Source organism: Bidens hawaiensis, unplaced genomic scaffold, assembly GCF_021521415.1.
Source record: "Bidens hawaiensis isolate Kalapana, Puna unplaced genomic scaffold, B.hawaiensis_p1.1 tig00000512_1, whole genome shotgun sequence".
Lineage (NCBI taxonomy): Eukaryota > Viridiplantae > Streptophyta > Magnoliopsida > Asterales > Asteraceae > Bidens > Bidens hawaiensis.
This window is the reverse complement of record NW_027491033.1, coordinates 4830167-4856740: the sequence shown is the minus strand read 5'-3', so window position 1 is coordinate 4856740 and position 26574 is coordinate 4830167. Positions and strand designations below refer to the sequence as shown.

At 34.8% G+C, this 26574-nt stretch overlaps 4 protein-coding genes across 5 annotated transcripts; 3 read left to right on the top strand and 1 right to left on the bottom strand.

Moving 5' to 3' along the window:
- The first annotated feature begins 205 nt into the window (after positions 1 to 205).
- On the top strand, positions 206 to 1725 carry LOC143634605 (transcription factor MYB15-like). Its single transcript, XM_077102644.1, has 3 exons — positions 206 to 703; positions 802 to 931; positions 1016 to 1725. Exons 1-3 carry the CDS (start codon positions 571 to 573, stop codon positions 1545 to 1547), a joined length of 795 nt encoding a protein of 264 aa, XP_076958759.1. The 5' UTR covers positions 206 to 570; the 3' UTR covers positions 1548 to 1725.
- A 6915-nt stretch (positions 1726 to 8640) lies between these two features.
- LOC143630511 (uncharacterized) lies at positions 8641 to 9099 on the top strand. Its single transcript, XM_077099506.1, has one exon. The coding sequence runs from the start codon at positions 8641 to 8643 to the stop codon at positions 9097 to 9099; it is 459 nt and encodes a 152-aa protein (XP_076955621.1).
- Positions 9100 to 11383: 2284 nt separating this feature from the next.
- Positions 11384 to 12566, top strand: LOC143634613 (transcription factor MYB32-like). Its single transcript, XM_077102650.1, has 3 exons — positions 11384 to 11816; positions 11920 to 12049; positions 12138 to 12566. The coding sequence occupies exons 1-3, from the start codon at positions 11684 to 11686 to the stop codon at positions 12529 to 12531; spliced, it is 657 nt and encodes a 218-aa protein (XP_076958765.1). The 5' UTR covers positions 11384 to 11683; the 3' UTR covers positions 12532 to 12566.
- A 3638-nt stretch (positions 12567 to 16204) lies between these two features.
- Positions 16205 to 23150, bottom strand: LOC143634591 (protein LAZ1-like). 2 transcript variants are annotated; one of them, XM_077102624.1, is made up of 8 exons: positions 22804 to 23145; positions 22674 to 22730; positions 21908 to 22016; positions 21624 to 21808; positions 20454 to 20542; positions 20124 to 20385; positions 18575 to 18832; positions 16205 to 16756 (listed from the first exon to the last, which is right to left on the bottom strand). In XM_077102624.1, the coding sequence occupies exons 1-8, from the start codon at positions 22966 to 22968 to the stop codon at positions 16412 to 16414; spliced, it is 1470 nt and encodes a 489-aa protein (XP_076958739.1). In that variant the 5' UTR covers positions 22969 to 23145; the 3' UTR covers positions 16205 to 16411. The 2 variants fall into 2 exon arrangements, with proteins under 2 accessions (XP_076958739.1, XP_076958746.1); XM_077102631.1 differs by lacking the exon at positions 16205 to 16756 and having other exon boundaries at positions 18626 to 18837; positions 22804 to 23150.
- Between the last annotated feature and the right edge of the window lie 3424 nt (positions 23151 to 26574).

The window sequence follows — 26574 nt, the reverse complement described above, 5'->3', positions numbered from 1 at the left end:
AAAATATGGTACGATGATAGGGACGAGTGCATTTCAATTTTCAAAGGTTTCAGATTGGTTGGAGGATGAAATGTAATGTAACTAGAGAGAAAAAAACTGATCGATATGTAAAGGGTGTGGACTAGAGTTGCAGTGAAGATGATGTGGGAATTAAGGAGTTGAACTCTGAATATCTTATCACATCCTAATCTCTTTTAATGCTTTACCCAAATCCACAAATTGTAAAATATCTAATTAATCAAATTTAATTTATGTGCTAGCTTTATCTCATGATATTATATAAAATGGTGTGTGACGCCAAAAGTTAAGACAGTGTGTGGATATTCTTGCTTCACAGAATTTTCTTGTATGGACCCTTAGTCAATATGTCGTTATCATCTTTATTATTTTGCCAATACTCACTACCATAAGTTTAGTACCTTTCGTGATGCACGTTTTTCCTGTTCGTGTTTCATGGCCATAAAAGCCTCACCATCATTCACAGAAATCAAAATCTGATCCAAAATTAACACACACACACACACAATTATTATTTTCCAAGAGTGTGTGTTTGTGAAATTAGAGAGAGAGATGGTGAGAACTCCAAGTTGTGATAAGAATGGTATTAAGAAGGGAACATGGACACCTGAGGAAGACAAGAAACTGGTGGATTATGTTGCTGCTTATGGCTGTTGGAACTGGCGACAACTTCCTAAGCATGCAGGTTTAAAATTTAGACAACAATTTATTTTTAGTTGTTTAGGAAAGACATGAAGTTTACCTTAGTTATTAGTGTTAACATGTGTTGATGGTTATATATAGGGTTGTCAAGGTGCGGAAAGAGTTGTAGACTTCGTTGGATTAACTATTTGCGACCGAATGTGAGAAGAGGAAACTTTAGTCCGGAAGAGGACAAACTAATACTAGAATTGCATCAATCGCTCGGAAATAGGTTTGTTCTTGCTAAAATGTATAAGTTCATGTTTTAAGGTTAGTTGGTATGTTTCTAAAGCTTGTAATTTCATGATACATGCAGATGGTCTACCATTGTCAAACAACTGCCGGGAAGAACAGATAACGAGATTAAAAACCACTGGCATTCATCCCTCAAGAACCGTTCAACCAACTTCAAATCAAAACCGGCTGAAAGAATCAATTTAAGAGTGGGTAGTCGAAAGGAAGGTGCGACGAATGAAGATTTTAATATCGACTCATTGTTGGACAATGCTGCTCACAATATACTCGAAAGCACTCCAATTGTTACATCACCACTGCCATCATCATCCACCATATCATCACTTTCTCATAGTGATTGTTCAGGCATAAACATCAAGAGCTTTGGTGTGGAAGACGACGCATGTTCTACACAGATGATTGGAGAAACCGGTGGTGATTTTTGGACCGAGCCATTTTTGCAAGATTTCGAGGGAAATGTTAATTGCTCCACTGATGATTTCTTGAAACCTTTTCTTGAGCTTGGGATTCTATATCCACCATGTCCCATTGATGATGAAGAAAGTTTCTGGTTTTATGGGCAACACATGGCACAAACAAATGCCGTAGTTTAATTGTGAAGACCAATCTAGTTCTATAACAATAATAATATTATCATTGAGATGCAGCATATTTTACTCTTGCTGTTTAAATGATTAAGTTTTAATAAGCTTGTTTTACTAACTAAAGTCCATCTTCGTCCTAGGATAATGTAGTTATTTACTTAAAATGGAAAGTTTTCTTTTGTAACATCTCATGATCTATGCTTCTCATATAAATTAAGAAACAAAAACATGATACAATTCCTCATTACACAATAACATCTCCCTCGTTTACACGCGTTCCAGAGTGTATATTTTCTATTATTTCGATTCAAAGAGAGTACGAGATCAGAGACAAAATTCCCTATCTCAGATCCTGAACAAATTATTTTAATTCATGTTAGTGATTATTAACATATCATTTATTAACTAGGTTATAATGCTATTTGGATAGAAAAAGACAGGGAAATTAACGAAGATACTATTATATTGTTCAAGAAAATGTATTCTTATCTTCAAACCAAAAAGCTACTTTTTTTAAAGCAAATTAATCAGATGGAAAAGGTCTAGCATATCGAAATAATTACCCTCAACGAATCATCTTTAAACATTTAGTAATTCTTACAGCTTTATGAAGGCCAATACAAAAGGGATTTCCAAAAAAGTGCGGAGCTGATCCTTTCCAGCTTCTGAGATACCCGGGCGTTTCATGCTCCTTTTCACACATATCGCAGAACTTCGATCTGTGTGACTAGGTCATGAAACACTTCCCATTCTAATGGATAGGCATTCGATCTTCCCTTTGCTTGTAGAAGAGAATTCCATCGTTCCAACACTTCATCCTTGAATAAGTTTGAAGCATGCTACACTGAAAATTTTTCAAAAAGTGTGTATAAAAATGTTTTTTAAAAAATGGTGGGCTTTTTTAAGGTTTTTCACAAATGGTGTAACCGTGGTTTCAAACCATGGTTTGGGTTTTTTTTCTCATGTGTGTCGGGTGAGTTTTCAGAAAAACAGTAAAGTAAGAATAAAATAACACAAACCCGAGTTTCAAACAACGGATTAAACACAAAATATAACCTAATACCACTTTTCTTTTTTGAGATGGTTTTGATGTTCAAGCCGTGGTTTGAAACCACGGTTTGTTGTTTTTAATTATTTTTTTTGGCAAGTATAGAATGTTCACATGTGTTACTCTTGTTTTTTAGTCAACCCGTGGTTTAAGACCACAGTTTGATTTTGAATTCTCTTCAAAGTCATCCTATCATTTCTATAATTAAATCGTTAGGAGCTTCATAACCTGTGTTGTGAGATTAGAAAATGAATCCACGAGTATTTCCTGGTCCAAGTAGTTCTGATTTGTTATTTTTAGGTGAAAATTATCGAGCCTACCATTTGTTTCATAATAACAATTTTAGTCAAGAACCCCTAACAGTCCGTCGTGACCGGCGATCAAAAATTTTGGGAATGCGTTAGACGTAAACCAATACCAGAGAACGTCATGCGCCACATACGTGTTGCTGGTTTTGGCGGTGTTGCTGAATGCGGTTACAAAATGGTTGATAATCATCTTGTAACCGCGTTAGTTGAGAGGTGGCGTCCGGAAACACACACATTTCACTTCAAGTTTGGGGAGACCACAATAACCTTAGAAGATGTACAAGTTCTATGGGGTCTGCCGATTGGAGATAAGGTTGTTTCTGGTAGGGATACTAGATTAACATTTCCCGAGCAACGGTACCTGTGTAATGAACTATTAGGATTGCATGTTGAAAAAAATGATTTTAAAAATCAAAAATTAAGGTTAACTCGTCTTACGGCTGAACTAGGAAATGATCCCAAGCCTTTCGATCGATGCTTCTCATTTCTCTAATACTCCATCAATACTTTCTTCCTTGCAATGTGCTTCCAGTAGACCAACAGAGCCTTTTCAAACTCACACCCTTAGACTTGCTCATAAATTGTTGCTTCTAACATGGCGTAGGCAAAAACGATGATATGCATGTGGCTCCTTCCACTCCTCAAGATTCTGCATAGCATTCATAATACCTTTGTGCCTATCTGAAATAACACATAACGGTCGCATACTATGATTTGCAATATGCATCCGAAATTGTTGCAAAAACCAACCCCAACTTTCCACGGTTTCTTCGTCAACGATTGCGTAAGCTACCGGTAGTATGTAATTGCTGGCATCTTTTGTGACTGCAATTAACATTTTGCCTCGGTAAGATCCATTCAAATGAGTACCGTCTACACATATAATAAGTCAACAATGATGAAATGCGTCGATGGAAGGCCCAAAAGCCCAGAAGACATACTTAAATGTCGCATATTGGAATGACCCATCTGTTTGATTAAATCTCACCAAAAAACCTATTTACAATTTGAGAATTTTGTGCTTTATCACACTAAATAGTAAAAGTTGTAAGATGTTACATCTTGAGAATCTTGCAAATACAAAACAAAAGCATGCATCTAGATATATTATTATGTAAAGTGGTCAAAAACATATCAATCCATGGTCTTGAACCACGAGTTGATTAAAAAACAAAAACATGCATATGAATATGAATATATTCTGTACTTGCCAAAAAAAAATAATAAAAAACATCAAACCGTGGTTTGAAACCACGGCTTGAACATCAAAATCACCTCGCTTACGGACAACAGTATTAGGTTATATTTTAGGTGCAATCCGTGGTTTCAAACCACGGTTTGTATTATTTTATTCTTACTTTCTTGTTTTCTTAAAAGTCAACTGACACACTTAAGTAATAAAAGACAAACTCACACTTTCACCATTTTTGAAAATACTTAAAAAACCCCACCATTTTTTAAAATACTTTTATTGGAAGCACTACTTCTGAAAAATTTTCATACTACACTTCGTCATCATCACAAACTCACACTTGCTGATTGCTAAACTTTGTTCTATTTTCTCTTTAGCCATCGCAAGGCTGCTGTTGCACCCAATTCAATTGGTTTACGCGCTTGAAATGTACGATCGATATGTACGTCCATGTTATCTATCTTGTTTTTTTCTTCTTTGGTTTCTTATTTTCAAAATTACTACCAGCTAGCATTAATGGAGCTGTAGTATTCTTCCACATACATTATGGATTTGCTTACCACAAGTATTGCTAATTAAAGAGCCTCAACAATTCCTTTTGTAATCATTTGTTGCATCTCACCTTTCTTAACAAACTGCTTAAAAGTCATGGGGAGTTGCATTTGTTTCACGATTTTCAGCGATTCTTTTCAGTTATTGGAGGGTCCGCTAGTCACTGCCTAGTCACATTCACATTTGTATTTCCTTTATTTGACATACTATAGACAATTATATAATAAAAGTTGAGGGTACTTGAGAGGAGTGTTGTTTGTGATTAATATGATTTAGACTAGTTAAAACTTAAAAGTGTAAATGACATGATTGTGCAGAACTAATGGAACTTAACACATTTTACAATATATATATATATATATATATATATATAGAAAATAGTTCAAATAAAAAACAATTGTTTTGTGAGAAGTGTAAGAAGACTTTAAAATAAAGTACACCATGTATATAGGACACTATAACATGTAAATATGAAACTATACAACTTTTAGAAACTATCAATCTCAACCACTAGATCCTAGATCCAATGGTGTAGATATATTCTTATGTTTCTCACAAAACTATTGTTTTTTACATTAACCATACCATATATATATATATATATAGGGGATTGTTCATGCGAGAAGTGATGTTACAACGAGAAGTGTGAGAAGTCGATTTGAACCATTGATGTTGTTAATCAATGGTCATTAACGAAAGTGGCATTTTTGTAATTAATAAGAGTTTATTATAAAGATTATGTTAATTAAAAAGGGCAATATAGTAACTTGTGTAACACAATTAAAATAAAATAAGAATATAACTCCCACCATTCTTTCTTCTTAAAAGCTTCAACCTTTGATTTTCATTGATTGCTAATTAATTGAATTCGATTCATTTTATTTCTTTAATTTTCTTTTATTTCAACTATTATTACGGTACTATTATTTTCTGTTTTTAGTGTATTTTTCAGAGTACATATTGCATATCGTTGATTCTTTTTACACGTTTATTGAAAATATTTATTTATAAGTTACAATTTTATAACAATGTAATTTATTATTTCAGTTTAAAAATTTATGTTAAATATAACATTTTGCGTTGGTTATAACAATTTATGTAGGACACGTAAATATTGTTTGTGATAAAACAGATCATCATCATCATCATCGTACTCAGTATATCCCGCCAATAGCAAAGCTATGGTAGGGTCTGAGGAGGGTAAGATGTAAACAGCCTTACCTCTACCCCATAAGGATAGAGAGGCTGCTTCCGGTGAGACCCCCGGCTCGATAGTAGTTTTGCATCAAGCCTTGGACATAAGGCACATAGCACTCAATCATCGGGACCGGCTGATCGGTGCATGTACCCTTGTCTTTCGGCTATCAACGCCACTACATGATGCCTGATTAACCGTCCGTCACTTTTAACGTTATTTTCACGAGATTAGTAAAATAACGTCAAAATTAGTGCAATTTCACTTTTGCCCACCCAAGGGTTCACACATCTTGTTAGTAAAATAACAGATTATGTAGGATACATACTTGTTGTTTGTGTAGGATACGTAAATGTGTAGAATTAAAAGATAATATTTTGTTCACGATCTATTGAGTTTGTGTAGGATACATACATGTTATTTGTTTGTGATATAACATTTTGTGTATGATCAATAAAATATTGTGTAGGAATGAAAAATATTTTTCTGTGTGTAATATACATTATTAGCGTGTAGTAATGAAAGATAATATTTTATTTGTGATATATATAATGTGTGTAGGATACATACACGTACATTGTTTGTGATATAAAAATTTGTGTAGGATCCATATATATATTGTTGTTAATTGTAATAAAATAAATTATTTTATACTTTGTAGTTTCATATATGTATTATGTAGGTGGTATTTTAATTGTGTATGTCTAAATTTTATCGTGTGTAGGTTCATTTATATACTGTATATTGTGTAGGTTCGTATATGTAATGTGTATATGGTATTTCGAATTGTGTATGTATAACTTTTTAACATGTGTAGGTTCATTTATATGTTGTGTAGGTTCAAATATGGATTGTGTATGTGATATTTCGAATTGTGTATGTGTAATTTTTTATGGTGTGTAAGTTCATTTATATATTGAATATGTTCGTATATGTACTATGTAGGTGATATTTCTAACTGCGTGTGTGCAATTTTATTCATATATAGGTTGTTTTATGTACTTTGTAGATGATATTTTTAATTGTTGTGTAGAGATTAATTATGAAAATGTGCATAACTTATCGGTCAATCAATTGTGGGGCTACAGAAGAAAGGAAACATATTTTTAAAGTATGTGATGTACTATGTTTTTTATTTCCAAATTTCCATCATTTGAAACGCGCCAATAAAAAGGAAAGTAACTCATTTTTTATGATCAGATACATTAGTTGAATTTAGTTGAATTATAGATAAAGTTATATAATTAAATTGAATTATTTGTGGTTGATTGAATTTTGACCAAACGGGTTTGTTAGAATTTTGATGTTGGTTATTCTTAGTTTAGAAAAAGTGATAAATACTAAACAAAAAATAAATAATAAAAATAGTACGTAACTTTCTCCATTTCTATGTTACTTACCAAAAATATAACAATAATATTTTTACCAATATGCCCTCAAAATAAAATAAATCATAAAGAAATAGATATATTGTGATTGGTTGAATTTATTTCTCGCACTTCTCGCTCTAAGAAACACTTCTGAAATGAACTTAATCATATATATATATATATATATATATATAATAAAAGACAACTTTGGTGCCGCAAGGACACTCGTTGGGCACTTGGCGGCACCTTAGTGGTCGGCGGATTTTTTTTGTATTTTTTAGTTCCAGTATCCTAACATACATAACGTAAACCGATCAGATGACAATTTTGTTCTTTGTTTTTTTTTGTTTTAGTTCTGGTACCACGGCACAGAAACCAACCGAATTCACATAAGCTCACTACATTTTTTTAGTGTCACTATCGTAACGAACGTAACGAAAACCGACCGAATGCCAAATTTGCTTTTCTTTTAGTTTTGATATATATGTAACAAACGTGACGGAGACCTACCGAATTTGTGTCTACTCACCATGTCAACGCCTGGGATTGACAACGCTCAGGTTTTACCAACGCTCGACTTTTACCAACCAAGAAACCCATTGGGCCACCTCAAATTTTATATTTTTTTGTTTTAGTTCCAATAAATACCATATGTAACCAAAATCGACCAAATTTGTGTTTAATTACCGCCTCAACACTCGTGACTGACAACGTTTGGGTTTTACCATCACCAGAGTTTTACCGAGTGGCCCGACGCAATGCGCCATTTGAGCTACTAATTTTTTAAAAAGTATGAATTATTATCGAGATCGATAAATATGTCGTACTTGAATTATTAGTATTGAATTAATATGTTTTTTATCATCTAAAACCAAAAATTTCAAGTTTGTAGCCTTTGGCGAAGGGTAGTGGAGGCGTGTCATAAAAGCAATATAAGATATTCTCCCTCTTAATTCTAATGGTACAGGATGCTAGAAAACGATTGTACAGTTGGGGAGATCGTTGAAGGTTAATGATTCGTTCCTGCACACTTTTATAAGAGCCAAAGTGGGGGATGGGAAAATGGTTCGTTTTGGGTTAGATGTCTGGTTAGGCGATGCTCCTTTAAAGCATAGATGGCCGAATCTATATAAATTGGAATCAAACAAGACTTGCTGGGTTGTGGACAAGGTAAATGCTGCGGATCATACTAACTTTTTGCAAGGTAATTGGTTGGATAAGGTTCAAACAGAAGATGAAGTTAGGGAGTGGCAGCAATGGTTGTCTGTTGGTGCGGATGTGTAGCTATTGGAATGTAAGGACAATTGGTCTTGGGTTTTGGATAAGTCCAATATGTTTTCAGTTAGGTCGGTAAAGAAGGTGATGCGTGAAGGGGTCCAATATGACAATAATTACGTGCTGAAATGAGTCAATTAGATTCCGTTAAAATGTAATATTATGGCGTGGAGGGCGAAGAGGAATCGACTGCCGACCAAATTGGAACTTGCGAAGAGAAACGTGGATATTCCGAATAAGATGTGCGCCTTAAGCGAGTCATGTGAAGAATCTGCAGATCATATTTTTTCGGCTTGTTTTGTTGCTACTTCGGTGTGGGAGGGGATCGAGAGATGGTGTGGCTTGGAGACCATTTATGCTTTTGAAGTTAGATATCTTATGGAAGTGTTCAATTTCGCTACGGGAGGTAAGATGGGAAAGAGAATTGTGCACGGGGTTATTGTTGTTGTTTGGTGTATTAAGAAAGCGAGGGACGATAGTATTTTTAATGGCAAGAAGGCTAATATAGGGAAAATTGTGGCGAGTGTTAAATCTCTCTTGTTTTTGTGGCTAAAGTCTAGATCTAGATTTAAGAAGATTGTTTGGAAAGATTGGTGTAAGTCTTCTTTGTATATGTTGTAAGGTTGTTTTTTGCCTTCGGTTCTTCTTTTGAGGACCATTTTGGTGTGATGAATAAAAGTTTAATTTCAAAAAAAATCAAGTATTGTAACGTTTTCCCCTTAATTCTTTATTTAAAGCGAAAAGATATTGTAAGCCTCTCCTTAAGTCCCAAGTCAATACGCTATTGGAATTTAAATTCTATGCAACTACTTTCCATGTAGGCCAATGAGTTTTCACATTCTTGAATCTTATTCATTGAGCATGACGTGAAGCTTATATCTTTTTATTTAGAATTGTAATAGTTTACGGTATCCCAGAGAGTTTCTCTCAAAGGACATAACTCGTGGTTCCTGGGTCTTCCCCACGTCCTTGGAAAATCCTTCTCCCCTGAGGCCACGCACTTGACACTAGTTGTGTCGCCACAATAGTCGAAACCCTCTGACATAACGCTAACAAGATAAAACTCTCGTTTTGGCTTGGATTTGTACTGACGACTTCCTAAAGGAAGCCTAATTTTTATCTTCATTGTTATAACAAACTCGGAAGGTAAAGCTTATATGTGACTGGTTGAAAGAATTCTTAAAATATACCATACAAATCTTAATTTGAATTGTATACCCGTATAAATATCTAAATTGTTGAAATATCTTTCAAATATAACGTACAAAATATTAAGTTTGAATGCCGCATTCAGATTCTACTTCAAAATAGTTTGAAGTTTCAACACTAGGCTACAAATAATTTAAATCCATACTGAATAAAGTAATCAGTGTTTGAACATTAATGAATTTGTAAAACCAAATGTTGGATCAATTACAACACTTGCAAAATATGCTAGAAAATATCGTATGATCTATTGCATGCGGGTGGCCTTTCGCCAGTGTACATGGGTGGCCGGGTCGTTAACAAAAATAATAATAATATAAAGAAAGTAAATAAATAAGAGTATAACTAAACTTATATTATTATTATTATTATTATTATTATTATTATTATTATTATTATTATTATTATTATTATTATTATAAAACAATAAGTAATCATATTAACAACGTTATGAAACCCAGGTCCAGGCCACCCTGCCTTCGTAAGCACTACGTTCGACCCACCTTTCTCGTATAGAAAATTGGTGAATGATTTAGAAGCATAGAAAATTGTAGTAAAAAATCATTAGTCTTACTTTTAATGGTCATTTTTGTGAATAAAAACATTGGTGACTGATTTTATTCCAATTTTTATAATAAAAATTACTATCTAGGGCTGTGTTTTATGACGAGATCATTAAACTAAACAATAAAAAGAGATAACAAATGTTGAACCAAACATGTGCGTTGCAGCGTGATAGCTCGCAAATTTAGACCGGAGCATAATTGCAAGGCCCGGTTTTGTTTAATTAAGTCTTTCGTATTTGTATCATTTTAGTTTACGTTTTCGTTCGTTTACGTTTATATGTATTGGGCCCAAGGCCTTTATATTTGGAGCATTGGGCATTATTAGTGAAAGAGGTATATGAGTAAACACACACATATATAAGGTGTGTGTATCTCATACACCAACCCAACCCAACCCAACCCAACCCAACCCTTGCATTTTCACATCCAAGTATTCTCTCTAACCCCAAACTCTCTCTAACCCCTCACCCACCTTCTAACTTTCGGCCTCCCTTACCCACACACACAAGATCCGAGATCTCGGTCCGACTAGTTGTTTCCGCCAACTAGTTGTGAGGTTGATCCAAGAACAACTAGTATCTTAGTTTGTTTTGTTGTTTGATCCGGTTTCGGGACCTACAATAATACATAAAAAAATAACAAATAAGTTGACTTAGGACCCGTGCACTGCGATGGGGCCTTTAAACCGTAAAATAATATACGTAAAAACATTAAGCCACACATGTGTTGCAACATGTTAACTCCCAACATTTAGAACAAAAACAGGGACCCTGGGGCGGGTTCAAAATTTCAAACGAAAACGGATAAATTTGCACTACATATAATAATTTTTAAATGAAAACGCGTAAATATACACGAGGAATAAAAGTGTGTGTGTGTTTGGGGGAGGGGGGGATTAAAAATCATAAACTTAGTCAAAATTTATGCATACCGGTAACATAGATGGTTCTTGACATCGACGAATGTTAACCTTTTCTAGTTAAGTGCGTGTGAAATAACCGAACTACCTTTAGCATCAAAGATTAATAAATTATTAGCCCTCATACAGAATATAATTAAAAAGTATGCTGATTAAACTCGTTGCTTTAGAAGTAAATGAGTTTACTACAATCATGAAAGTTTGTTCAAAGAGTCAATACATATAGATTGTGAGACGTATAGCCAACGTTTGGAAAAAAAATCTATACAGTCAAACAAGCATCGAACATTAATATGTGACAAACAATTAAACAGTCAAACTTGGTGATAAGGGATAATATATGGCTGGTAATCTATATAACAACCACTGAGTAGTTTCCTGGTTGGCCAACTTGTGTGGGTCACGTGACATAAACCTATTGTGTACGTTATTCCTATAAAATTGTGACTGAAAACCCCAAGAATATATTGAACAACATATTTCCATACAAAAAAAATTAGGGAGATCGAGGGAAATGACTAGAACACCGTATGTCGATAAAAATGGGAATAAAAAAGGCGCATGGAGCAAAGAAGAAGATAATAAGTTGATCGCGTATGTTGAACGATACGGCCATTGGAACTGGAGTGAAATCCCTAAGTATGCCGGTAATTAATGCATATGTGCTGAATATTACACCTTTTTCGTGTTCGAGGATGTAAAAACATTGCGTATGCATGTGCTAATTATTACCGGGTTATTTTTGTTTAGGTGTGTCTAGATGTGGAAAGAGTTGTAGGTTACGATGGATGAATTATCTTCGTCCTAACATGAAGCGCGGGAATATTACAAAAGAAGAAGAAGATTTAATTATTAAATTGCATGGAAAGTTTGGAAACAAGTAAGTTTTCATTAACTAATATTTGGTAATTAACCAAGTGTTGTTTATTTTTGTGTTTTTGATGAGATATTAATTTGCTTACCTACAGATGGTCAACTATTGCTGCTAAATTACCTGGAAGAAGTGATAATGAAATAAAAAACTATTGGAACACAAATTTAAAAAGAAGAGCTAAATATAATTTGATTGGAAATCAAAATACTGAAGAGGCAGTGGAAGTTAAAAGCGTTTTGCCAACTTCATCTACTGAATCACTATCTTCATTGTCACCGTCATCATCGTCGTCAACGTTTGGTTTTGAAAATGCAGGGAGTTTCTGGACCGATCCGTTTTTAACAGACGTTGATAGCGTGGAAGCGAATGAAGCTTCTTCAAGTTTCGATCTTGTTCACATAGATTTCCATGATGTGATCATGGATGATGAGTTTTTATGGTCAACTATTAACTTATATGATGGGTATCATAAGCAATTACAGAAATGACTTTAGTCAAGTTTACCAATAATGTGTTTGGTTTGAGTTTAAAAAAAGTCTCATGTATATTTACTGTTTAAAGATCATTAAACGAATTGGTTATCATCGGGCCTTTTCATTTTTCCCATAAGGAAATAATGTAGTTTATTTTTAACTAGTAAATAATGGAAACTGCGTTGCAAAGGATATTCATTCTTGAATAAACACGTCGCAAGTAGGGATGAGGTTTTTTTCACGAATACCTGTATCCGTACTTGTTTAGTACTCGTATTCGAACCCGTAACCGTTTATTTGGTATACGGGTACCCAGATTTACTGATTTTAGGTACTATTACTTTCGGATATAGGTACAGGTATATGTACGGGAATTACAGGTACTCGGTACCCGTTTGGAATATGTCGTGGTTTTATTAGGATTTCCAAAACTCATAATTTTAACCGTGTTGTTATTTGGATATTCTCAAGGCTTCAAGCGGGCTTTCTAAAACTACTGATAATCAAAGTATTAAATACCAACAGTTCTAATCAAACCAATCAAACCCTAGATTCATTAACAAGGGAATCGCGAGCCGGAAACACTCGAAAGACGACCTCAACACAAGGAAAATGTTTCTCTTTTTCTTCTTCAAACAATAACTAGTAACAACCATCATAAACGAATTTTATATTATATATGATTGATTTATTTCATTTTTACTTTTGGTATTATGTTTTGGTTGTGGTATTACGGTTTTTGTTTTGGTATTAGAGAATTCATTGCCGGTACCGTACCAGTATCGATACCAAGTTTAGTGGAGATTTTTTAAAAAAGAAAAATAGGATACCAACGCGAGTGTTGTACCTAAAGTACTCATGCTCGTACCCATACATGTACATAAAATTCGGTACATGTATGGGTACCCAATTTTACTAATTTTCGGTGCGAGTACTTTCGTGTAAATGTACGAGTGCGAGTATGGTACCAATCTCATCCCTAGTCGCAAGGCTATGTAAGGATTTAAAAGCAAAGAAAATAAACAAGAAAATATTAAAATTCAAAGATTTGAAATTTTTTAAACATTTAACCTAAAAAATTAACTGTATAAGAAATAGGCGGCATAGGAAGAGAAAAGAAAAAGGTGAAATAAAGAAACAAAAAGTTTAAAGTAAAAGAAAAGGGAAAAAAGAGTTGTTCCCAATTAAGCTCGAACCATTGATCGACTTGTTTCGTGAAGACTGGGGTGTTTACCAACTATGAGGTGTTAAGTCTTTTTCTTTTTTTATTCATCACTAAGTTTTACAACAACAGTGATCATGCTTCTTAATTTGTGTATTTTTAGTGTTTGTTAATTAATGGCCCATGGCACAAGTATAAACTCTCTAGGATTCTTACTTGTATCAGTATATATTGAGGGTTTTCCCTACCATGTTAAGAATTGAGTTCATACTCCTTTCATAGGCATGGATTATAGGACATGATATGGATTATGTAACTAGGAGACATGTGTGCGTTATGCGTGTGTACGTGATTTATGCCTACATATTGTATGTACGTGTGTTTCGACTTTTGATACGTTTGCATCGGCTTGGTTGCGTAAATGAAGTTATACACGTATGCTTGTCTTATGAGTCTATGTGAATGAGTTGGATGAAAATAAAACTTGCATAATATAGTTTTTATGTGACTCGATCGGTTTATGTTGATGAGAGTCCTAGTTTGTGGTTGGAGTTAGGCATGGAGTGTGATTATGGGTTTGGGGAATTTGGGTAGTTATACACTGATGTGTTACATGTAGACCTGATGTGTGAAATCTATTACATAAAATTAATTTTACAAGAGTTCACAATTTAGTTTTAAAAGGTATCTATCTAAACATAGTGTACCTAATATCAATTTAGTTTAGCCTCACAAACCAATCATACAATCAACTAGAGGTGGCAATGGGAGTGGATTTGGTTGGATTTGGGTGATGAGTCAGTATGGATTTTTAAATTAGAGGGTTAGGATGGATATGGGTCAAGATGGGTAAAACTAACCCATCTTGACCCAAGTGAATGTTGACATACAAAGGGTTTTAAAAACCCCTCAAAAAAATATTCAAAAAAACTATTAAAAAAATAATAACTTAAAATATAAATAAAAAACGCAAAATGTAAAATAACTAAAATGTTTCCCCCATCATTCTCGTTCATTAAAAAAAAACAAAAACAAAAAAAAACTTTTTGTACCGGTTCAGGTTCGAGTTTTTCCGGGAGTTCTTTTCGGTTCAGTTCTGTTTTTTTTTTCATTTCGGTCGGTTTCGGTATCTGCTCGATTTCGATTTCTCGGTTTTTTCGGTTTCAGTGTTGTTTTGTTTTAGTCAGTTTTTCCGGTTTCATTTCGTTTTTTTTTTGTTTCGTTTCGATTCATTTGTTTTATTTTGGTCGTGTACGTTTCAGTTTTTTTGTTTCGTTTTGGTAAGCTTATTGCATTTCGCTTTTTTTGTTTCGTATTAGTCAGTTTTTGGGTTTCATATCGGTTTTTTTGATTCGTTTTGGTCGTTTTTCTATTTCAGTTCAATTTCGTGTCAGTTTTTTTGTTTCGTTTGGTCGGTTCGTTGTTTTTGATTCGTTTTGGTCCGGTTTTTAAATTGCGTTTAATTTTTTTATTTTTCCTTTTAGTCAGTTTTTCAGTTTCAATTCGGTTTTTTGTTTCGTTTCGGTCGTTTTTCTATTTCGGTTATGTTTCGTTTCGGTTTTTTTGTTTCGCTTTGGTCGGTTCAATGTTTTTGTTTTGGTCAGGTTTCAGTTGCATTTCGTTTTTTTTTTGTTTCGTTTTGGTCGGTTTTCTATTTCGGTTCAGTTTCGTTTTGTTTTTTTTTGTTTTGTTTCGGTCGATTCGGTGTTTTTGTTTTGTATTGATTTCAGCTTTTCAGTTGCACTTTGCTTTTTTTTTTCCATTTTGGTCAGCTTTTCGGTTTCATATCGGTTTTTTTGTTTCGTTTTGGTCGTTTTTCTATTTTAATTCAGTTTCGTTTCGGTTTTTTTGTTTCGTTTTGGTCGGTTCGGTGTTTTTGTTTTGTTTTGGTCCGCTTTTTAGTTGCATTTCGCTTTTTTTTTGTTTCGTTTTGGTCAACTTTTCGGTTCCATATCGGTTTTTTGTTTCGTTTTTGTCGTTTTTCTATTTCGATTCAATTTTGTTTCGATTTGGTCGATTCAGTGTTTTTGTTAGTTTTGGTTAGCTTTTCAGTTGCATTTCGCTTTTTATGTTTCGTTTTGGTCAGTTTTTCGGTTTCATTCCCGTTTTTTTTGTTTCGTTTTGGTCGTTTTTCTATTTCGGTTCAGTTTCGTTTTAGTCGGTTCGGGTTTTGATCGTTTTTTGGGTTTCGGATGAGTTTTGTTTCGCACGTGATAGTTTCGGTATTTTGAATTAGATAATTTTTGGATAACTTGGATATTTTGTTTCGACCCATTTTAACCTATAAATAAAACTCACTTGTATATTTCCAACCCATCCTGACCCCCTTGAAGAATTTTTATGATCCATCCTAACTCATTTTACTTTTAAAGTTTATCCATCTTGACCCAAAACAATCCATTTAGGTACCCTTACAATCAACATATTCTGACGGTAACTTGTGCAATGTATGCACCCGCATGCCTCGCCTCACCTCTAAATGCCAACCTTCTCCAATACAATCCTTTAAAAATATTTCTCATTATCTCAGTGCATCATTGCATCTCCTAAATACACCCATCAAAGATGGTTTAAGATATATTTCCGTTTCTAGTTAATTTGACTCACCAAATTATCACAAAACTATATTTTGGAAATAGAACAAAGACCACAACAATACATACATAAAAAATACACTGATAATTCAAATTACTATATCCAAATTCATATTATATATTGCACAAAATTATAGAGCTAATCTTTTGTAACCCACCTACGACCACGAACATGATACAACATATGATCACTGCTGCTGCTTTCACCACCACTTTCTGCACTCGTATACCCTCCACCAGCTGATTTCTTCCGATGTCTCTTTTTCTTGGTCGTTCCACTGTCGCTATAACTTCCGTTTAAAAGAGGATCATCAATTCCTCGTATTACTCTTGTTGTTGGTGAAGTCTCGTTAATGAAACTGTCGTCTTTTGTTCTCCTGTTTATGTTTTGCGATATTTTATGAAGTTTTTGGTTAAACCTTGATAACCCCTTCTCTACAGGTTCTACGGCTTGGGTCATAGTAAACTTTAAATCATTAACAATCTGTGTATCGACGACCAAGAGAACATCAGCTAAAAACATACAAAATGATTTTAAATTAAAAGTCTATGTTATATGAAAACTGGAAATAGAAAAAAAAAGCATACTGATAATGTTGGTAGTGAACCCAAAGCATATTTTATTTTCAGTTTTCACCTTGTTTCTGAGTGTTGAGTGTTAATATCTTACAAGAAACACATATTCGCTGGCACACATGAAGACAGCCTGTTTAACCGGGATAATATTTTATTTTATTTCTATGGATATTAATGCTCAAAATATAAACTTACAACCAAAAATACAAATGTGTACTACAACAATAATGTTTAAACTATCAAATCTCATGCTCATTTCTCCTTTTATCTTTAAAACTTTGGCACAAAATACACAATCGAGTTAAAAGTAGCAACACAACGCAATTTCTAAAAAAAATATAAAATAAAAGTGTTAAATGGATCAACCCACTAACCAGCCAGGTCGACCTGAACTCGATCTGTTTGTTAATCATTTTTAATTAACAATCTCGTCTTTGGTATTCAATAAAAATGTGTTTGTAAGGTTTTCGATCTGAGACCACCTACAGAGACTTTGGGTTTTAAATTTACTGAAAAAACTATGCTACATGGTTATTTTAGCTCAGGATGTTCTAGAAAAGGAAAGATCTCTGGAGCATTATTATTGCCTGAAGAACAGAGATACGATACACAAGGCAGGTCCAGGAAGACATATAATATTCTTACTGTTTCCTATCCCTATCTTAAAGGTAAGCATGTCAAGCTGGGTGGGTCGGGCAGGTTCGAATGACAGGTCAAAACAGGTTCCGAGCAAAATGAGCCCGAGTCAAAGTTGTGCTTCCTATCTTTACCGGTACTTCGGTAAGGTGAGAATAAATATATACAGGAACATGTATCTCCACCTATTGAGTGTTTTAAGCTCGCTGTTGTCTATAAGAGAAAACAAACCACTTCATCCCAAGTCGTTCACAGATCCAACACAAATGATCCACATCCAAGTGGAGGTTAACAAATCAAGCTATGATATAACTACTTCAAACTACCTGAAACCTGAATAAAAGCAATCTTCACACCCTCAATAACAGATCAGTGAGAAGATTGGTGTTATTCAGGTTCCAGGTAGTTATTATGGTTGCTTTTTATGATGGTGATGCTTTAAATTTTAGGCCAAATCTTAATCTGTTATTATTTACGCTGTTAAGACTGTTAGCTACTTTTTCCTATTACTATTGCACACACATAGATAATTATATGCATATTAATGCCCTTCTTTGTCTCCAGCATGCACTTTTTTTGGCCTTTCATAAGCAACAAGCGAGCCCTCTACGCATTAAAACTTTGACTACCTAAATCAAACTATAAACCTTCTCACACCTATATCCATTAGGATATATTAAAGCAAAGGCACAATCCATCAAATCCTATGTACTCACGAGATACAAAGGCACCCAGCAACAGTCAACCTTTTAGCACACACTTATAGCACCTAACAGCAAAGCCCACCGTGAATACAAGCCAAGAAGTTGCACCAGAGAAACTATGAATAGTGTTCCAACTAAACGGCATAATAAATACAAGCCAACTAATGAATGGCAGCTAGCAACAACAATATGTTGTACCAGACTACCAGTCATACCCATGGCTATATTAGTGCACACTTATAAATAAGTTGACCCTTGGTGGTATGCTTAACAGCATTTAAAAAAGATACTATTAACTAAGTGAAACATTAAAACAAACAGACAATATACCCCATATAACATAAACAATTCATATGAAATTAGTTGATAAAAATTAGAAAACTTACGTATTCACCACCACCAACAAAAACATCACGAACACTCTCTCTAATGGCAGTTTTAGTCTTGACATTATTATCATCATCAGGTTGGGGGAGCCGTAGTTTTGTAGGGCGCTCACTATCCAGTATCTCATCAGGATCTACTGGGCAGTCTGGAGATGCATAGTCTCCAAGAACCGCCACGTTTCCTTTAAAAAGGTCTCCCATTAACTCATATGGTTTTGAGGGGAACACGTATAAGTGAACCACAGAAGCAATGCCCATCTGTTCTGGATTCAAACAAAACATCAGTTAACATATAATAATATAACAATTCACACAATCAAGCAATCTATAAGGTTGTTTTATTCCCCTACCTATATTACTTAATTATGTTTTATCAGTACTATATTTTCATAAGTATATACTAATTTAAAGTTTTACTGAAACCAAAACAAATTGAGAACATAATATAAGCTTTTACAAATAGTTTGGAGGATTTCTTATACTCAACATAGGGTAATTAAATTTCTGACACGGCACGAACCTAACACAAAATTCGCGGGTTTGGGTTTGGTATAAACGAATTCGGTCAGGTTCAGGTCACCTGCGAACCTGTTTAGATAAACGGGTAGGGTCGGGTCCACCTAGCACGTTTGCAGGTTGACCCATTTAACCCATTTACATTTTATTTTATCTTTTTAATGTGTTTTATATAAAATAATAAATTGGTTGGGTATCTTATGCCAAAATTAAAACTAAAAAGGAAATTGACATAAGATTTTATAAATAAAATGTATTTCTTTTTTTATGAATATGTATTTTTGTTGTAAAATTGTAAATTTAAGATATTAATGCGAACACAATAAAAGTAAAAAACTTTGTGAGTCAAACGGGTCGTGTTCGGGTCAACCCGTGAATATGTGTGTCGAGTGCACATGTCTAACAAGGTATTCAGGTTCAGGTTGTGTTTGGGTTCATGTCAAATTTCCAGTTTGTGTGAGGTTGGACCTGCAACCCTGCAAACATGACCCGTTAAAACACCCCTAAATTTCCACTCTAGTTTAACTTGTTGGTTTTTAGTTATTATATGTCTATATTTTGTGTACTGTGTTCATGTCTGTTCGTTTAACTAAATATTTAATTAACAGAACGAACATGAACACATAATACAAGTCTTGTTCGTTCAGTTATGTTCGTGAATGCTCATATACGTTTGTTCATTTATGCCTGTTTAAGTCCGTTCATTTACGCCTTTTGGTTTACATTTGTGAAGTTCGTTCGTTTGTATATTCATTTTAACTTTATAGGCCCGTAACAAATTAGTCCAGTTTAAAAGATCTAAAATATCCCCAATTACAATACAGTCTAGTTTTATTAAATTAAAATATCACCAACAACAATTTAATCTAGTTTTAAGATTTTTCTAAGCCCAACAAATTGATGCTCACATTTACTTTTAATAGGTGTTCGCTCAGTTATGTCCGTTCATCCGTTTAACTGTTTGTGCTGATCATTTGTACGGTTTAGTTAAACAAACAAACACAAGAAACAAGATATAACTGAAGAAAATTACCTCAATGCAAATGATGAAATCCTGAATACTTGTTTTGAACTGTAAAGCTTGAGCTATTGGGCTTCTAACTAACCCTAAAGAATAAAGAAAAGCAATAGCCACACCTTGCCACCATGTCAAAAACACAATCGACTTGAACGTTAAAAACTTCGCCAGTGGGTGAATATGTGCCAGCTCATCAGCTGTAATTTCATAAAACAAAACTAAACAATATAGAGCCCACGATTGACTGAAATTTAAAACAACAGCCATGTAAGGATACCTAGACATTCAACAAAACGAATGTTAGTAAACGAACTCATGTGAGATGAAGTAATTAGACAATCTTACCCACAGCCCAATTTGAAGTCTCCTTCACAATATACATCAAATGCTTCAAGAATTACTGCTAGAACAGCTGTAACAGCCTTTATTATCATCTGTTATAAAGGGATTTTTTTCATCAACAACGTGAAAACTACATAAGGCTTGTGAACGAACCAAATGAACACGAACACAACTTGTTCATGTTCGTTTGTTTTACTTTAACTGAACAAGCGATGAAACACGAAGAATTACATGAACGGTGTTTTCTTGTTTGTGTCCGTTCGTTAAGAAAATGAGTGTGTTTGTTTATGTTCATTAGTTAATAGTATAAACAAAGACACAGCTGGGCGAACACCAATTAAAAGTAAAAATGAGCATACATATGTTGGCCTAAAAAGTAAAAACTGAATTTACTAGACTAAATTGCAAAAAATCTAGATGAATATGTAAACAAACAAACTTAATTAAATATAATTTAACGAACATAAATGAACGAAGACAAACAAGCATTTGCAAACATAGATAAATTAACGAACGAGACATGTGTTCATGTTTATTCATCTAACTTAATGAACATAAAAAAAATTCATGTTTGTTTGCTTATCACTTAAACAAGCATCCACGAACATAAATGAACAAACGAGATATATGTCACGTTTGTTTGCAACTAAACAGACAAAAAAAATTCATGTTCGCCTGTTTATTAATTAAACAAACATAAACGAACTTCCCACCAAACAGTTCACGAACGGTTCACTGAATGGGTTTGTTTACAAGCCTAGGAAATTCGATGAATATGTAAACAAATGAACTTAAACAAATGTAACGTAACAAACATAAATGGACATAAACGAACGAAGGTTCACAAAAATAAATGATATGTTCATTCGTTATACTAAATAGACATATAAAATTATTCATATTCATTCGTTTTACTAAATAGACATAGAAATTTGTTCATGTTCGTTTGTTTATTAATCAAATGAATGTTCACAAACATAAATGAACGAATGAGACATGTGTTCATGTTCATTCGTTTAACTAAACGTACATGAAAATCTGTTTGTGCGTGTTCATTTATTAATTAAACGAACTTTCCGCCAAACGTTTAACTAAACGTTCGGTTCGTTTAAAGGCCTAGAAAACTTGGTGAAAATAAAAAAGAACAATTACAACTCTAATGTGAAAACTTACATACTGTACAATTCCAATTTTGATTATTAAGTAAACCCTCTGACCCAATCGCCAAGGTTTCAAGAACAAATTCATTGGAAATATGTGTTTCACGGTTCCATGTTCAGAACTTGGCTCTAATAAGGCGGTTTTGGGTCCCACGCGCCCTTCCCGTTCAAGAAACTCAATAGTCCTATTCTCACCTCCTTAAAAAAGAAAGAAGAACATATTATGTTTTTGAAGAAATGTTTAGCTAAATTTAACAAACATGTTATGTTTGTTTAAGGAAGTTAAAAGAAACATACCCAAACATGCAACAAGATATCTCCCAAAGCAATACATTGCAAAAGCTTCATAACAATCTCTTAGAATACCGATATCAACACTGATTGATGGATTCAAAAGTGACACAAACTGCATGATCAAAGTTATAATTAATGTGTGTATAATATATAAAACTTGTATCTTAACATACAATCATAGTTGTCAAAAGCGAAAGGCTCACTCAAAGCGCAAGGCACTTCAAAAGTGAGGACCTGAGATAAGCAAGGCACATAGCATAAACATACATCTTTTGGGGGTTTTAGACATATTCTATGCTTGTTTTGAGGTAAGATTAAGCTGGTTCCAAGCCAATTTTGTATGTTCCAAACAAGTCTGCCTAATATTTACCGGAACTTTCCGGATTTGGCCAAAAATCTATCCGTAATCTGGCCAGAATCTTGGCGACGGGCCTGGATGGCAGCAAAGCACTTTTCGCCTTTTCCTGCGCCTCGCCTTGCCTGAGAGCCTAGGCGAGCGCCGGAAGGGCTTTAGACAACATATCATAAAATAAGATAATAACATATAAACACGGGTGACCAAATAAAAAGACGGTATTTAACTATTTACTTCTTCTACACATTACCAAATTCTTTGTATAGCCTATATTAAAATCAATTTTGAATGTAATCAAAAATAGTATGCAATACCACTAAAATGAGTAACACAAATCCATATTTCTAAATACACAAATACCTAAAACACAGATACTAGAATCCAAATTTCAGTAATTAAAAACTAACTACTTACCGATTCAACGGCATAACAAGGAGCCATGAGTATAATTCCAAACAAAAACTTCTGCTCCTGTTCACCAATCAAACATCAATTTGGTATCTATATACAGGTCAGGTGTTATGAAATTGATGAAGATAGATACCTCTGGATTTTTGTAAGCAGAGAGGTGCTCGAACAGCAGGTAAACTGAAAGAGCTACACTGATGAACACAAATACACCGGCTACTAAGGTTGGCCATATAGGCGCAGAGGACCTGAGAGAAGCGATGAAGCTAGTAAAGTATTCGTCTGCAACCAGCTTGTTCATCAGCAGAATCAGAGATAATAAGCCAGGATTGATTGATTGGGGGATTATAATTATAATTATAATTATAAACCCTAGAAATTGAATAACTCTGGTCAATTGGATCAAATTATAACTCCGGGAAGATGGTATTTGTCAACTGTGATGAGGAAATTAACTTTTAACTTTCTGGTTCTAGTCACTGTTTGGTAATTGCTGACTATTTTTTTTCTAAATGATAATAAAGAGTGTCGGAACTAACTAGTTTAAAATTAAATGAAAATATTTTACTATTATTTTTGTTAAAATAAATGAAAATTAGTAAGTTGAATGAAGACCCCACCCGTCTATTTCATTGGGTTTATGTAATCGGAAGTTCGTGGGTGTGGATTAAGTGGTAGGTAGGTAGGTAGGTAGGTAGGTAGGTAGGTGGTGTGAAATATATTCAACAATTAACAACCAAACTACGTATAATGTTTATCACTGGGGATCAGATTTGTAGGAAGTTAGCAGAATTAGATGTTAACTTGTTAGCCAAGTTCTATGCTATAACACATTAGAGATGTGGCAATCCCAAAGGTAGGGGTGTGTATGGTTCGGTGAAGTGAAGTCATCGTTCAATCTATTTTATTAAATAATCGGTTTTCGGATCATTGGTTTGGGTAATTCAGTTAGTTTGTTGGTTCTTGGTTCGGTTAATAACCAAAACCATACTTGGATAAAATTTTTGTTTAGAAAAAATCATTAGTTAGAGGTATAATACATGAAACGAATGTCTAAATTAATAAAATTGCGATACAAAACATGAAATGAATGTTTAAAAACTAGAAATATATGAAAATTGTTATTGGTTTGATTCAATTTGGTTAACTTGAGGTACAAAGAAACCATAACCAATTTTCGATTAAAGGTTCAATTATTGTTCTTTCCATACCCAACGGTAGCTTGGTATATGTGGCATTTTCAAGAAAAATTGATACCAAACTCCAAGTGAACACATTGAGGTGCATTATCACATCTGTAGTGAAAACAAGTTATTTGGATTCTTATTTTTAGTAGGGAGAGATGATGAAGTTTGTAACCACGTTGATCATATGGGAGATAACCTATTGATAATCGATCGTCATTGTTTCGCCCAACAAGAATTGTATAGAGAGTAAGATATATAAAGAGATCAAGGTTTAGAGAGACGAAGAGAAAGAAAGATTATGGTGTGCAATCAGGCAAGAAACAAGGTTGTGAAGGCTTTGGTGATCAACCCAATAAGAACCAAGGTTGTAGTGGTGCACAATAGTGGTTAGGCTGAGGGGTGTGGGGCTTCAGCGGGGGCGCGAGAGCCCCTCCGCTCGCGCCCCCAGGCGCGAGCACCACACCACCGAGGCGCGAGAGGGGCGCGAGAGGGGCGCGAGCGCGAAAAACAAGGCGGGCGCAAGGTGGGTCGCGGGAGGCATATGGCGTAAAGGTGGCTTGGGAATGCGTGAAAGAGCTGTTGGACCATTTAATTGAGCCGTTGGGCTCATAATTTAATAAAAAAAAAAGTTTTTTCTTCCTATATATAACCAATTTCATATAAATCAATTACCACAACTTCAAAAAAAAACCCAAAATCAATCCATCTTCATAATTTTTTTTTAAAAATAATGTCGTCGTACTCGTCTGATTCCGACTCCTCCGAAGAGGATGATTTGCTTCTTCATGTAGGGGGAGTTTTGACCGCAACCGTGGTCAATCTCTTGCAAAATCAAGCCCATCAACCTCGACTCCCGAGGGTTAGAGCACCACCTCGTGATCGTGATCGATCGGGTGCTAACGATATTTTGATTAGGCATTATTTTAGCCCTCAACCGGTATATGCGGAGTCGGATTTTCGAACTCGTTTCCGAATGAGCAGGCAATTGTTCATGCGTATAGCAAGTGATTTTGAGGCACGGTATCCCTTTTTTCAACAAAGGGAGGATGCTAGGGGTCTCCCCGGTTTTACCCCTCTTCAAAAATGCACGGCTGCTATCCGTCAATTAGCGTACGGCATCTCGTCGGACGCTTTGGATGAGTATTTACAGATGTCGAAAAGGGTTGCACGTGAATCCCTTCATTTTTTCTGCCAAGGTAAAAAACATTAATTTTACTTTTTATTAAATATTTATTACATTTTGTAATGTATATTGTACGTAGGAGTCATATCGACTTACGCTCGGAGATATCTGCGTAAACCTACAATGTATGACATCCAACGCATATATGAGGTGCACGCAGAAAAACATGGTTTTCCTGGGATGCTAGGTAGCATCGATTGTACGCATGTTGGATGGGCTATGTGTCCAACGGCCTGGCGAGGTCAGTTCCACCGTGGTGATCATGAAGGGCCGACCCTTATACTTGAGGCGGCGGTGTCACAGGATCTTTGGTTTTGGCATGCTTTTTTTGGTGTTGCTGGGTCAAATAACGATCTTAATGTTATCGATTAGTCAAATTTGATCAACGACCTTATCGACGGGGTTGAACCACCTCAATCTTTTGTTGCAAATGGAGAACTCTTCAAGTACGGGTACTATCTGGTCAATGGTATTTACAACGAATGGGCTTTGTTAGTTCAAGCTTTTACAGATCCAATCGCCGACAAACGGAAGTATTTTACGAAGAAGCAAGAGTCTGCTAGAAAAGATATTGAAAGAGCTTTTGGAGCTATAAAAAAACAATATTATGTTCTGGCGAACCCGATACGTTATTGGACTCGGGAGAGGATAACGGACGTCGTCTACACGTGTCTGATCCTACACAACATGACGTTAGAAGACGAGGGCAAAGCTATCTGCCAAAACTACCAAGGTGACATTCCGCCACAACCGTCCACAATCAGTGATCAACAAAAACTTCACAACATAGCAAATATCAAGAGCCGTGAGATACACGGGGAGCTTCGACATGAGTTGGTTGAACATTTGTGGGAGAGGCGACCTGATGATCTTGTATTAGATTAGTGTTATTATTAAGTATTATTGTTTGTTTAATTTTTAGTATGTTTTTTTTGTAATTTGAATTTAAAAAAAATGTGTGTTTTTTTTAATAATTTATGAGTTTTTTTAATAATACGTTTTTTGAATATATTTATAAAAAAATAAAAAAAAAATCCGCTGGAGCCCCTGCTCGCGCCCCTCCACACCAGGGCCAGGGGCTCCAGCGGGGGCTCCAACACCCATCTTATCCAGTTTCTCTCTCTGCCACACGTCACAATATTATTGGCTGGAGCCCCCACTCGCGCCCCCGTTAGAGCCCCCCACACCCCTCAGCCTTAAAAAGAACTCATTCCCGGGTTCTTGGAGTAGATAACGTTATTTGATGTTTTGTTCCCATTGTGAACACAAATTATATATATATTAAAAATCAACAATATTCATAACATCCAGCAATAACTTACAGACACGTGGTAAAGCTAATTCATTGCCTGCTTTACTCTTTTCTTCTTTAGAACCCAGGCATCTCACTTCTCTTCTTCTTTGATTCTTGAAAATCACATTCACTTTACCCTAATACTGACTATTGTCCAACGTGTGGTGAGCAAGCGGCGTCGTTCGTCATATTGAAGTCCATTCCGTCTGCTTTAACTACGACGAAGGAATACTGTGCAGCGAC

Coding starts and splice junctions, on each gene's coding strand:
- LOC143634591 (XM_077102624.1), bottom strand. CDS start 22,968: ATGAACAAGCTGGTTGCAGACGAATACTTTACTAGCTTCATCGCTTCT. Junction 22,731..22,803: donor CTGCTTACAAAAATCCAGAG/GTATCTATCTTC, acceptor ATTGGTGAACAG/GAGCAGAAGTTTTTGTTTGG. Junction 18,833..20,123: donor ATTTCATCATTTGCATTGAG/GTAATTTTCTTC, acceptor AATCCAGAACAG/ATGGGCATTGCTTCTGTGGT.
- LOC143634605 (XM_077102644.1), top strand. CDS start 571: ATGGTGAGAACTCCAAGTTGTGATAAGAATGGTATTAAGAAGGGAACA. Junction 704..801: donor ACAACTTCCTAAGCATGCAG/GTTTAAAATTTA, acceptor GGTTATATATAG/GGTTGTCAAGGTGCGGAAAG. Junction 932..1,015: donor CATCAATCGCTCGGAAATAG/GTTTGTTCTTGC, acceptor TGATACATGCAG/ATGGTCTACCATTGTCAAAC.
- LOC143630511 (XM_077099506.1), top strand. CDS start 8,641: ATGGCGTGGAGGGCGAAGAGGAATCGACTGCCGACCAAATTGGAACTT.
- LOC143634613 (XM_077102650.1), top strand. CDS start 11,684: ATGACTAGAACACCGTATGTCGATAAAAATGGGAATAAAAAAGGCGCA. Junction 11,817..11,919: donor TGAAATCCCTAAGTATGCCG/GTAATTAATGCA, acceptor ATTTTTGTTTAG/GTGTGTCTAGATGTGGAAAG. Junction 12,050..12,137: donor CATGGAAAGTTTGGAAACAA/GTAAGTTTTCAT, acceptor GCTTACCTACAG/ATGGTCAACTATTGCTGCTA.